This window comes from Euprymna scolopes, chromosome 11 (assembly GCF_053919585.1).
Source record: "Euprymna scolopes isolate OS-2025 chromosome 11, ASM5391958v1, whole genome shotgun sequence".
NCBI lineage: Eukaryota > Metazoa > Mollusca > Cephalopoda > Sepiida > Sepiolidae > Euprymna > Euprymna scolopes.
In genome coordinates, this window is record NC_136492.1 from 73751962 (window position 1) to 73766758 (window position 14797).

A 14797-nucleotide genomic window follows, 5' to 3' on the forward strand; every position below is an offset into this window, starting at 1 on the left:
GCAAATAATCACTGCCTATGCAGTGGATATACATGATCATACAAGTTAACAAATACAACTTTCAGTCTCATATGCAAACTTTAAAAAAAAAATGTATGTTGACTTACCTGAAGGGACACTCGCCCGTATCTAACAATATCAAACAAGCTGCCATCTTTCGGTTCTTCTTCAAAACCTGATACACCAGCGGCCCCCTTCTTAGAGGACTGCTGGGCACCAGCACCAGCACCTTTGCGTTTTTTAGCTACCTGAAAGAAAGAAAGGAAATTAAAAATACACCTGTCCTATAATGATTATATACTAGTGATTAGAGGATTCCAATATTTCAAAAAAGTGTGCTTGTCCATATCCCTTCCCATGAAGAAAAAAAAACAAAATTATGATATATGTACCTGTAAAAGAAATAAAATATTTTACATAAAAAACATAAAAAATTGACCAAATAGTTTTACTTTTATAAAGAAAATAATTTTTAAGCAAATTTGAGTTTTTCCAATGTTTTCCTCTCCTCATATCAAGAGCAACTTTCTAAAATCTTGCAAAAGTTTGAATTATTTGAAATTATCTCTCTTATCCTGCAAAATTTGTGTTGAGAGATGGACAACTATCGCTTACCATATCATTCAGTTTTCCTTTTGTAAAATAAAGCTACTCGATCAGCTTTATTATTTTTAGTATTCAAGATTTTCTTTGCATCACGGCTATATACACTATTAAGATTTTTCGTGAGATAGGGAGTTATGAACCTGTACCAAAAGAGAAACCGGAATGTATAAGTTGAAACCCCCACCACCCACATCTGTTATTGCTGTTCAATGTTTAGTTGGTGTAGATCATATCAAACGGCCTAGGACTGATTCCTAAGTTATGATGTCACTAGGAGCAGGAGCAGAGTTTACATTAAAAAACAATATTTTTAGGATAGAAATGCTCAATGAACGAAAAAAGGGGCAAAAGTCTTTTCTCATTCTAGCAGCAAGTTTAAATTATAATAAAATCTGCTGGATAGTCAGCAGCATTTTTTATACCCATCCCTCGAAAGTGATGAACAGCCTAAAGAACAGATAATAAAATTGAAAGACTGATCGTTAGCATTAAAATTTACAAATGAAAATAATTACTCTTTACTATTAGTGTACCAATCCATTTGACAGGGCTCAAAGGGTAACTATTTACCATTGGGTCAGTATTCATCGAGAACAATAGGTTTTATATTTTGAGACAATTTGATGGGACAACTTCTCATAGATTTTGTCATTTTTTTTTTTTTTTTCAGATTTGTATTAAATAAATCTGTGGAAATATTGTTTTAATGTTTGAAGAGAATAGGTACATAGCTGGTATACTTTTTAATTGAAAAGCTTCACAAGGCAGTGGTAGATAAAAAGAATATGCGCAGAAAAAAATAAATAAAAAATTTAAAAAAGAGGAAGAGTTAGGTAAATTTCCACATAAGGTTAAACATTTGTAGAGTGGAATTTTCCAATTAGAATTCAAGCAAGTCTATGTCTCCAAGCATTGACGTCACATAGTCAGGAAGCAGTCAGTTTTAAGTGATGAATGAGCAATGGAGGGGGGGGGGGCCTCTTTCAACGGAAGCAGCAGGGAGATCAATATGTTTTGTGGATAGGCGTCGTCTCACTCTCTCTCTATGGTAGGAAGGCTTAGGTGTTTTATGCATACACATGTATGCTATGAAGAAATACTAAAACCGCAGAAATCTTTAAAATCTAAATGCATTTTCTGTATCAAGTATTTTTCAAAGTTGTTAAGAAAATAACAGAAAGAGAAGACGTGAACATTACTGCCATTACAGAAATTCAACGAACTGATTCTGCTGATGAAATGAATACAATGTTGAGATCGGAAAATACCACTGGGTGCTAGCCTATAACTATTCCACACACATGAAAAAACCAAAAATAAAAGAAAAATGTTGGAGATGAATGTAGTTGTGACAAAGAAAATATCGTACACCAAAATTACATAAATTAATCAAGTAGTTTTATTTTCATAAAGGAAATGAGTTTTAAGTGATTAATGGGAATTTGCAAGCCTCCCCATGTTCAGAATGGCTTCCTAAAATCTTGCAAAAGTTTTAATTATTTGGATTTATCTCCCTTATCCTGCAAAAATCATGTCCCAAAATCAATGTCATCATTTTTTTTTTTTTTTAATAAAACTACTTGATAAATTTACGTGATTTTTAAGGTACAAGATTTTCTTCCCCTTATTTTCATGGAGGTAGGAGAGGGGAGGGACTTGCAAACTCTCCTCTTAGTATAAACATTTAGTTCCTTAAACTCCCTCTTGTTTTTTACAATTTAAATTTAACTTCCCCCTTAACTTCATATAATTTTATATATTGCCAATGTGTGAGCTTAGATCAGTAATTCTTTTTTATTTTAATTAAATATAAAATGATATTTTTTGCTTAATTACTAGCAAAATGAGTCCACAATTTTGGATCTGTAGAAGTTTAAAGTTGTCAATTCATTCTATCTTGGTACTATAATGCGTTGGTGGAGATGTTAATTAAGTTTAATCTTGTGTGTACTAACTGCATGCGTCAAGTTTTATGAGTTTCTCCTTATCTTAATCTGGCGTTCAAGTTCCCTTTTTATTCCCATTTTATTTTGAATTTACAACAGCTATGCCTTTTGTGCTATGCTACATGCAAGCGAATGCTTGGCTCAGAGCAACTCTGTTTTTTTCAGGATGCAAAAGAGTGAAAGGAATATGGTTCAACGGATTTGTCGTATGCATCTTAATGGCAAGAGTTCTAACTCTTGGTTGACAAAACATGTGGCCTCCAACAGATCGCCAACCCCCACCCAATATTGTGTGTGGCGCAGATTTTTTATCATTTTCTTATGGCCGGATCGTCATTTTCTCACTGGCAATTGTCGATGGGAATACACGTGGGTCCCTAAGTAGATGGATAGAATAAAACAGAAGAAAAGCACAATGCCAATACTTTACATACATATCAGTTGGAACTTGGGTGTGTGTAAAACTACACTCTACACGCTAAGGTTAACATTTATACCTCTACTGTAGAGGTCGTCTTTGTCGGTTATTAGATTAATTCATCTATGGTTATTGAAGGTCCAAACCACGATCCACTTTCAGTGATGTTTAAACTCCTACTGTCCACCCATCATCAACCATTGCCCACTGCTAACTCACTACTCGGCGTTGCAATATCAAGTCCCCCACTCCGGCTACCCAGAAGCTGCTCTTCCCTCTCTAAACATCTCATTGATACCCCCCTATCAAGTGTCATTGGTTCTCTTTGTTATATTTTCTGTAGGTTTCTAAAAGCTTAATCTAAAAATACCTACAGATTCATTGTTTGTTATTTCCTCTTTCTTTGTTTATTGTCCCCCCTCCTCTCAGCACTTAGTGACCATAGGTCATCTTCATAGTGTCACACTGGTTATGAGGGCTGAAAGTGCCCAGACTAGAATCAGCTCTGTGTTGCAACTGCCTGGACATGTTCAACGAAGCTCTGGTTAGATAAACAGATGTACACACATCTCAATATGACCTATCCTGTGACACCAATTATGGGAACCCAAAATTTAAATTGCAAACATCTTCTGGAACTGCATTCATTTGTTATTTGGACATCTAACTAAATATGGCATTCTCGGCTATATTTTTCTCCACATTTTTGTTCATTTGGCTATTGTCAACTGAAAATGATTTGTCGGAGAAGTCAAAGTGTTAGTGATATATATGAAACAATCATTAATTTTTTTTTTTTTTTGATCTTGATACAAAAAGAGTACGAGAAAGAAAACATAAAAAACGTATGATCAAGCAGAGGAATTGTATCATACTTACTTAAATGAAAGAATGCTATCTAAATATACATAGTGTGTGTGTGTGTATGAAAGAGAAAGGGTAAATACTTACAGGACCCTCATTTTTCGGTTTCCTTCTCATTCTAGCATCAAAGTCACTGTCGGAATCATTTTCCTGTTGAGCTCTGAAAAAAAAAAAAAAAAATTGTAAACCATGGATTTACATAAAAATATGAAAAAGAAAGAAACATGTAACAAGAGCATTTTACTATCATCAATCTATATATATAAAAGGCAAAATGTGTATATGCATGTATGTATGTTCTCTTTTTGTGTATGTCTACAAAAGGCTTTTTTCCTAGGCCTTATCCTGGGTGTGCTCATTCTTAAAACTTTTCATATCACATCTAAATGATAATATCTACGACTTAACAACGGGGGACGCCTGTCTATTTAATTTGCCCGACTTTTACTAGCTCGCCGTGGGGGAAACAGTAACTGGCTTGCAGTGCAAAACTAGGTCAAACATCACGCAACTTCCTCGCACCTGTATATTTCGCTTTATAAACCTTAACTGAACACACTTATCAATTCCTTTTCCCCTTGTGGCTGAAATGGTTAGGTGGTTGGCTTTTTTCCCCCGTTCGTTTCCACCTTTGCGTCAAGGCTTCGGGAGTTCAATCCTACCTTCCAACTAAAACTTTTTTTTTTTCTTTTACACCTCCAAACAACCAGCCAACATTTTTTTTTTTAACACACACACCTCCAAACACCAGGGCAACGCTGGGTACCATCCGCTAGCCTATATATATAAAAGCGAAAATGTGTGTATGTATATGTATGTATGTGTGTTTGTACCCTAAAATCATCAGTTTTGTACAGGGAGGGGTGCCGAAAAAATCGTTCCTTCATTTTCTCTGCTCCTGCTACTACGACAATGACATCATGTTTGACCTAGAAAACGTTGCCGTTAGTTTAAAACCACCTGCAAGTGTTTTTAAAGGTTTAATTTTATCCGTTCTCAGTTGTATGTCTCTTTGGCGTAGGAGTAACGTGTCGGCCATTTTTTTACGCCTTAGCCTCGATATTTCGGGTTCAAGCCTGTCTTTCTACCTAAATTTTTTTTCCTCTTTAACACCTTTTTTTTCCTTTTTTTTTTTTTTAAACGTTTGTTCGCTGTTTTGCTTTGTATTGGGTTTTCCAATTTTTCTTAATCTCATGTTTTTTGTATAATATTAAAACAGGGTCACCCTCTCCTACATACACACCCCCAAACATCCGGGCAATGCCGGGTACCCCTGCTAGTAATATATAAAAGGCAAAAGTGGCGTGTGCGTTTTTGTATGTCCGGCAAGGCTTTTTTGCCGGGGTTCGGGGGGGGGGGGGGTATTTTTTTTAGAACTTTTTATATACTCCTTAGATTGTAATATCTACGATTTGTGAATAGATGTCGTCTGTAGATTTATTTTGATCGACTTTTATAAAATTCCCGCTATTCTACCCTCTCGCGTGTTTGTTTGGCTTTTTCATATAAAAGCGAAACTAATACCGGAGCTAAGGCAGCTGCCTTGGCCTTCGTGGCCTGGACATCCAGAAGGCAATTAGCTTGGATCACTGTGGGGGGAAACCCCTCATGTCAAACAATTGCTATTCATTTGGACACTCCCTTTTAGTGGGGAAAGAAATATGGCGGGCGGAAAGCTGTAAGCTTAACTGGCTAACAGCGTGAACTCTTTCACTTTCTGCAAGTCAACTTTTTAATCGTTAAATTTGAACAGTTTTCACTTCTCCTGTCTTAGCATAGCGGTAAAATCTCACGTTTTCTTTCACTTTCTTTTCTCCCCGCCACGGGTTCAAGCCTGCCTGCCTGCTTACTAATACTTTTTTTTTTTTTCACGTTTTTTTCCTCCTTTGCTGTTCGGGTCCAGCCTGCCTTTCTTACTATTACTTTTTTTTCTTTTACACACACACACACACACACACACACACACACACACACACAATCTTCCAAACACCCGGGAAACGCCAGGTACCCTCGCTAGTTATAATATATTCCTAAGTATTTCAAATGAAGTATATCTCCATGCTATTGAACATTACATCCCTTACCAATCTCTAAATAGAGGTCAGTGTATTTGCTTGTATTTTTCTATGTATAGGATTCAATTCTTAACCGATCATTATGAATTCTGGAACACAATTGCTTTGCAAAAGACTAAGTAATATGGCTTATTAATTAAGGTGGAAGCATTTTGTGAAAATTCAAGTACCTCTGATTTTTGTGAAATTTAAACAATAAGTATCATGCATCAATTAACAACTATTGTTTCTTTGGATTTAAAAAGGTCTTAATTGCAGAATAAGGGTACAAGTTTGAATTTGAAAAATCACATATTTCAGATTTGCATTAATCTTCACCTATAGTCATTGGACAATAAGGAAACAAATTTCTTAAATTCAAATTTCTTCTTAAGACCCTTGAGCTTAAGCATTAAATTTTACACATTTTCTAAAATAAAAATCATGTAATGGATTTTGATCGGAACTGGAATAAGGATGCAAGACATAAGGTAGCATTACATCTAGATTTTAATCTTCATAATCGGACATGAAAGTGGTGCAAGACTATTCTGCTCAGGGAATTCATTTTACCCATCCCAAGGCAGATATTCTTCTAGTTTCTTATATAGAGTTTACTAAAGAGATATTAGCCAATTTTATAATGTATAGAAAATGTGCGATTATTGCATTAAAAATGGGGATATGCAAAAATATTTCTTTAAAAAATAGTTAAATTTCAAAACTAGTAATCATTGTCATCAAAATGAACAGTGTTTGAATTGAAAAATTGCATTTGCAGAAAAAAATCACAAAAAAAAAATCTTGGCAGAGCTGCTGGCCAAAATAGGAGCTTTTTTTTGTTTTTTGTTTTTTTTACATAGGTGTCTCACTTATCAAGGCCGATAGGCCACTCAAGGATAAGGGTTAAAGAGTGTACAGTAGTCAAAAGGACAATATAGTAATCGATAGTAATGGAAGTTTCGTAAATTTGTTAAGTGTAATGGCTCATCAGAAACTTGTTCACGTTGGACTTGAAGACAACCATATTATAGACAGCTGTAAAGCAGGAAAACAGAAGACAATTCCACAGGCGTGCAGTTCTAAGAAACAAGCTTTGATCATGGAATCTACGTTTAGGTTTAGACACAGATAAAGAGTGGGGGGAATTATTGATAGTGTTTTCAGCTAGACGAGTGTTTCTTGTGAAAGTTTGGCGAGGGGGGGACCATAGATTGAAGCTCAGTCGAACATTTTCCATGAAAATAACAATAAAGCAGAGACAAACTCGCAACATCTCTTCTGTGAGATAGAGGTTGCAGCGAAGAGAAAAGGGACATCTCCCACGAGGCCACAAAGTCTATTTTTAATCCTATCAAGGCAGGACAAGTCCTTTCTAGCAGCTCCTGCCCAGATGTGGCAACAGTATTCCATCCTTGGACGTATCTGGCTCTTATATAGATAGAGAATTGCATCAGCAGTGAGATATCTACTGGATCGATAGAAGGATTCCACCATTTTTCCAGTGGCCTTGGCAAAAGATTTGATGTACATATTCCATTTAAGATCAGGAGTAAAGGTCAAGCCCAGAAGCTTGTCAAAACTTGAGGCCTCCTCAAGACGACAACCATTCATTTTAATTGATGCCAGATGAGGATCAGAACGTTGATGATGTAAAGAGAGAAGCTTGGTTTTAGATGCATTAAAAGTAACCAGCCACTCCTTTCCCCATTGTACAACATGATCAAGATCAGAGGAGGGAGAATCGGTGAGAACTTGGTCGTTTACTGTCTTAGATGTGCTACCATAAATGATAGTGTCATCAGCATAAATGTCTACAAATGATGTAAGGATGTGATTTGGAAGATCATAAATGTAAATCAGGAAAAGAGTTGGGCCCAGGATGGACCCCTGAGGGACTCCAGCATTAATACTGTGAGCTTCTGATTTTTGCCCATCAACTAGTACTCTTATGAACCTATCAGAGAGAAATGATTTAATAATTGAGAAGACATTTCCAGCTATACCATAGCTGGAGATCTTGTGAAGTAAACCTTTATGATACACCCTATCACAGGCCTTTGATATGTCAAGAGCAATTGCCCTAGAAAGATTGCCTCTGTCGAGAGATTCACTAATATAACTGTAAGCACATCTGCTGTAGATCTAGCAGAACGGAAACCATATTGTGCGTCACTAAGGTTATTTTTGCCGAGATGGGTGATTACTTCTCTATTTAACACAGATTCCAGCAACTTACTCATGACGCACAGGAGACTTATTAGCCTGTACTGAGGATGAACGATCACCTGAATTCTTAAATACAGGGCATACTAATGAGATTTTCCAGGGTGATGGGAAGCAATTCTCCTTGTACAGTAAACTGTATCAGAACCAAGCCAATTCATAATTTAAATAAAATTTTTTCCAAGTGCCATACAAAATGCGTACTTTCAATATATCTCTCCACAATTCCACCAAAAAACAGAATTTTTTTTGTTTAAGAAATATTTTATCTTCATCTTTTAGGACACTTTTCCATAGAAATCACACAGGTATCTTGTCAAAGAATTTGACTCTTCTACTTTAATTGTGATAACAATCTGAAGGTATCCAAGACAAGTTTGCTGGCCTCCTCTACATGACGACGCATACAATAGCCTACTAGTCGCAGCTTTCTACGATTCTTGTAGATCTCCATATACTTACTGCTTGTCAGTGTGGCTCTTCCAAGATATGTTGTGAGCCATCATGAGCATTTGTCTAATTTCCCCAGTGCCTTTGTTAGGGTTCATGTCTCAGCACCATACAGTAGGACCATTTCCAGAGTTTAACATTAATGTGAAACCAAAGAGTTATAACTTTTAGTTAATAAATATAAAAAAAGTCTACTTACATAGAGAGTTCCGAAGGTACATCTAGAGGGTCACTGGTTTCAGGAGGTATGGACTGCGGAATTACTTGTGGGATACTTTGGGGGATGGTCTGTGAGATATCATGGGCAATGCCTTGTTGAAACTCCTGGGGAATGGATTGGGCGGGGGTCATGGGTTGGGGGATTGGCTGGGCAATGCTTTGATTTATCCCACTTGGTGGATTTTGTGGGATAACAGGTACCATTTCTTGTTCGACAATTGGCTGCAATCTTCTGCGTGAAATCTTGCCACTATTGGCAACTGCAAGTGCGACTTCGCGGGCATTTTCTTTAGCTTTCCTTGTTGGTCTGGCACTTGGCATGATTGCTGTTAAAAAAAAAAAAAAAAAAAAAAAAATGATGAGAAAATAGAATTAAAATTTTTTATAACAAAATTTTTCCTTTTTAAATAAATTGACTTACAAATTCCATAAAAATAAAACCTTCCAGAATTCGCTGATTATTTGAATAAATAAACAAGTGAAGCATGCATGGTCTCCCATGAATGCACAGTGACTAAGTTCAGCATTTGTCCCCACCTCACCATTTAGATCCAAAAGTCCCCAGGTGATGTCAAACCCTGGTGAAAATTAACAAACTGTGCAGTTTTAGGCCTTAACATTATGTAAATTTGAGTTCTGCACCATGCAAAAAAAGGAATGACTAAATCCATTATTTGAAACACAACATACAAATGTATAAAAGTTAATGAGTTATAAAAAACTGTCAATTGAAGAAGCGTTGCCCGGGTTTTTGTAGGTGTGTGTATGGGGGGAAGGGGTGGGGGTGGGGGGAAGAGATTAATAACCCTGTTTAAATATTATAAAAAAGACGATGTTAAAAAATCGGAAAACCAAAACGGGGAAAAAAATGGCATAAATAAACCTGTTCGATCAAACCTGCAATCTTAAGATAACAACGCTGTGTGTATGGGGGGGGGGAGATAAACTGTTGCCCGGGTGTTTAAAGGTGTAAAAGAAAGAAAATATGAAAATATATTTTTGGTCGGGAGGCGGGATTGAACCCGGAAGCCTTGACGCAGAGGTGGAAATAAAAGCCAACCATTTAACCGTCTCAACCACGAGTGAGAGTAATTGATTAGCGTGTTACGTAAAGGCTTATAAAGCAAGTGAAAGAGGTTTGATTGACAGGAAGACGCTAAATGAGGTCATCGCGGGATCGTTACGATGATGTGGCAGTATTTTTAGTTTTCGCTTCCCCCAGATGATGGTGTGAGGGGGAGTGGGGGGAAACAGCATCCCATTGTCCAAATTGAATAGCAATTGTCTGATATAAGGAGAAACTCCACATTGATCAAAAGCTGATTGCTTTCTGGACTTTCGGCACGAAAGCCGAGAACATGACCCGTTTGAATTTAGTTTCACTGTATTTATACTAAAAAGCAGGACAAACAAGGGACAGAGCGAAATAGCGCGAATCTTATAAAAGTCGCTGTAAATAAATCTAGATGCAACCCGCGTTCCCAAATCCTAGATATTATTATCTAGGGGGTATATAAACACTTCTAAGCGATAGTAACGACCCCCAGGACCATCGGCAAAAAAAGCCTTTTCGAGACATACAAAAAATGCACGCACGCATTTGCCTTTTATATATATAGACTAGCGAGGGGTACCCGGCGTTGCCCGGGTGTTTGTAGGTGTGTGTGAAAGAAAAACAGGTGCTGTGAAAAAAAAAAACGAAGCTTTTACAACACGCAGTTGGAAAATAATAAAGTGTGAAAAAAAAAAACAAAAAAAAAAAACAAAAAAAAAACAGGTGCTTGTTTTTGATTGACGTGACGGCGATTTTGTGCGGGACAGTTTTTAAGGAGGTCAATAAATCGGTTTGTTTGTTTTCAAAAACCCGCTCCCCCGTCTGATATGACAAACGTTCACTGGCTCTGGGCCTGTTGGATTTATTTGCTTCCCCACTGAGCAAATTAGGCACAAGGCCGTTTTTTAATGTGGAGAGAGGGGGAGGGGGAGAAAGGAGGACCAGCTCCCGAGAGGTGGGAAATGGGAGCTGGATAGAAACTGTTGGTATTAAGGGTTGCCCCTACATTGACCAAGGTCAGATATGTGGGATTACCCCCACATATGGTCTTTGCTAGTCATAGCTTGCAGCATCTGTCGGAACAGATACTACACTTTGATCTTGACGCTCAGGCCCCGGAGGGGGGGGGTAAATAATAATAAAAAAAATGTTTTGGTAGGTGAGTGTATGAGGATCGAACCCGTACCCTTGAGTTGGAAATTAATGTGAAAAAAAAAAAAAAGTGCTACGTTAACCATAGAGCCACGGCGACAGACAACGTTAAGCATGTTTGAATTTATTTATTTAACTATAAAAAAACAGGCGTGTGCAATAAAAGTTAACTCTGCTGTTTCTATTTGACCTTCTTAATTAGGTCAAATAGAGGTCACGCAGCGTTTGGGTTTGTTTACCCAAATTTGAGTGTTTCTTCCCCCAACAAATGTTGGGGAGGGGAAACCAGCTCCCAATTGTACTGATATACAAGATTGATCAAAGCTGATTGCTTCTGGACGTTTTTCCTGGCGCAATGCCGAGAAGACGTCGTTTGAGTTTAGTTTCACATATTTATACTAAAAAGCCTCATCAACACGCGAGAAGCCAAAATAGCAATAATTTTGTAAAAGTCGACGTAAATAAATCTAGATGCGACGCGCTTTCCCAAATTGTACATATTATTATTTAAGACCCATATAAACAGTTGTAAGCTATCGTAACGACCTCGGAACCATGTGCGAGAAAAGCCTTTCGAAGACATACACGAAATGGTCACACACATTTTGCCTTTTATATATATATAGACTAGCGGGGGGTACCCGGCGATGCCCGGGTGTCTTGAGTAAAATAAAAAAAATGTTTTGGTAGGTAAGTATGAGAATCGAACCCGTACCCTTGAGTTGCAAATTAATGTGTGAAAAAAAAAAAAAAAAACGGGCGACGTTACCTATTAGGCCACCACGACATACATACAACATACTCGGGTTTTAATTTATTTATTAAACTATAAAAACAGCAAAATTGTGCCTTTATTTTTTTTATGAAAATGTGTTTTTCTAAATTTTTATGGAGTCTTAATTATTACAATAGTCTTTCAGTAAACTTTTATTCATTGAACCTCTGAGAATTAAGGTATTTGTTGTCACGTGTGTTACACCCTAGCATCACATGTGTTATCCATGCAAAATCTAATCAATTTCCAAAGCTCAGTGAAGTGGGGAAAATACTCAAATTTGGCATCCAATCAGAATAAAGTATTTTCTTAATCTTAGTTTTTGTTCTAAGCGAATTTGTCATTTGGTTTGGCCTGCACCATCCTTTAAAGTTCAGGCTCTATAGCAGAAACAATTGTCATTGAAAAGATTTCAAACCTGCATGCACAGGTTAGTGTAGAAACCTTTATTTTTTCATGAATGTATCATAAAAATATATCAAGCAGTTTTTTAAAATTGTTTGAACATGCACACACATATATAAGAATTTTAGAGTAGAAATTTTTTGAACAACACTCATTTTTCAAGCAGCAGCAAACAGCAATAAACCATATTTATGGCTTAGTGTAAAAAAATAAATAAAAATAAAATCGACAAGGCCACCTTAGTTTTCCATATGGTCAGTAAAGAAATTTATTTTCTTAACCTTTGAATATTTTAACGTGATGAAAGGAAAAATTAAATGTTTAATTATTTTTTTCTTCACTAATTTATTTATAAAATTTATACAAGGACCTATTTAAAATAAAAACATTTCATATCAACAAAACTACCGGTTGCCAAATGCTAGTTTGCTGTTTGAAATTATCAACAAATAAAACATCTTATTTCTTTTCTTATAAAATTTGAAATGAATTGGTTAAGTACTGTTCATGCATGTATCATGATAGCAAACGTGACATTTGATTTTTTGAGTGTTACTCATGACTGCGACGTGCTACCGTCATGTAACAAAATGTCTGTTTACAAAAGTGATTTACAGTACAATGAATTATACATTTTTTAGTTTTTATTTTTAATTATTTAGAGAACATTACAAGTGTGTGATTATTATAAAAAGAAAAAAGAAATGTATAATTCATTGCTGTAAACCACTTTGTAAGCAGACATTTTGTTATGAATTTACATGATGGTAGCACACATTGCAGTCGCGAGCAACACACAAAAGAAAAAAATCAAATGTTGCGCTCGCTATCATGGTATATGCTGCAAAATGTGATGGTTTGACTATAGAAATGTTTAGAACAAATTTAAGTAAGGATCGATCATCAACTATTGAATATGAGGATGTGGATAGAAGGGTTGGTTGGTTGGTTGGTTGTTTTACGGCATATCAACCCTTTTCAGGTTATTTAATGCCGAATCTAGTTATTTTGAGGAACGATTTTAATGGAGTATATTTTTTTTTTTTTTTAAGTTAGATTCTATTTAACCCATAGTTGGGACCCTAACAGGTACTACCACTCCAGGTCAGAGTGGACCTGGGAGCAATGGCAATTAAAGGGTGGCTCCACACTCCCCAAGGCCCGCAAGGTGGGGCCTCACCATCAGATATAGTTTTAAGTCATATCCAGCACCTGGATAGAAGGGAGAAACTCAATGTAAATGATTGGGCCTTAGTCTCCTATGACGTGAAAAAAATATCCTGATGAAGTTTTATCAATTATAAATACTGATATAGAAGGACCAGTAATGAAGTATTCCAGAAAACGCCAATGGTACTGGCCAGATAAAACTGATATAATTTCATACCGGCCTGAGAATGTGATCAGAAAACAGAGTCCACTAATTTAAGTAGGAATGGTAGATATCAGGATGTGCTTTATCATTTTCAAGCTGAAATTTCTCAATAAATCTATTTTATAGCATTGTATGAGTATGTTATCCATTGATTATTGATGATTTTGAAGTAATATTTTGGCATGTGACATCACGTGTGTTACACAAATTCAAAGTGTTCTTTCAAGAAGAAAAAAATAGCTAGATTTTTTGTTTTTGCTATTATTTTGTTTGATTTTTTTTTCCTTGGGATTTTTATTGAAGATGAGAAAAAAAATGTCAATTAAGCATAAAGTGTGTTACATAGACATAGGGCTAACTTCATGAAAAATGTAAAAATGATTAACAACAAACTCAGGGCCTCAATTATTTTGAAATCTATATATGTCTCAATCATGAAAAATATAAATTAAACATAATTCTTTGTTATTTATTAGTAAAAATGAATGCCTGAAAAATAGGCAATTCTTTCATTTTCGAACTTCAATAAATAGCTGATGTTTATAGCCTCAGTGTAAACACAGAAAAGATCAAAACTGAAATTTCTTTTTTTTTTTTTGTAGTTTAGGATGTTGTCTTTCAGAAAAAAAACAATGCTACAAAATATTGGATTTAAAATTCTGATTTTGGACCACTTTCCATGGAATGAGCTATAGCAAGAATTAGAATACACCCTACTAAAGTCTGATTGTCACAGCTAATGAATTTAAAAAATGCAATCTGGACGCGAGGACACTTTAGGATATGCAATAAAATTCTGTTTTAAACTTGGAAAAAATGCCACAGAAACATATGGAATGCTTCAGACTACTTTTAGATCATCTTGCATGAATTGAGTATCAGTTTTTGAGTGGCATAACAGATTCAAGGAAAGCAGGGAGTTTTTGAGGGATAATGAGAGATGTAGGAGGAGTAAGGATATCATAATACCAGAATTGATTGGCCAAATAAGGAATTTCATGGATAAGGATCATCATGTGTCTATAGAGAAATTAGTGCACAGTTTGATGCCATTGTGGGAACTATACACAGAATTAGAACTACACACAAGGAACTGAAGATGCGGAAGATTTACGTGAAGTTTCTCCCAAGGGTGCTTAGTGAAGATCACACACTATTTTACCAAGACATGCATCAAGACAGTTCCTCGCCATTCCTATAGTTAGACCTTGCTCTTATGACTTTTGGTTATTCCCTAAGTTAAAGGAAAACCT

At 36.0% G+C, this 14797-nt stretch overlaps 1 protein-coding gene across 4 annotated transcripts in view; it reads right to left on the minus strand.

Annotated features, from left to right (window-relative positions):
• Positions 1-14797, minus strand: part of LOC145287904 (cohesin subunit SA-2-like) — a 140088-nt gene that overhangs the window by 114499 nt on the left and 10792 nt on the right. For all 4 annotated transcript variants that reach the window (XM_080135847.1, XM_080135845.1, XM_080135848.1 and 1 more), the window contains exons 2-4: positions 8764-9109; positions 3922-3994; positions 108-248 (exon numbers count right to left, since the gene is read on the minus strand). In XM_080135847.1, coding sequence (XP_079991973.1) covers positions 108-248; positions 3922-3994; positions 8764-9104 — 555 coding nt within the window. In that variant the 5' untranslated portion in view covers positions 9105-9109. The remainder of the gene's footprint in view (positions 1-107; positions 249-3921; positions 3995-8763; positions 9110-14797) is intronic.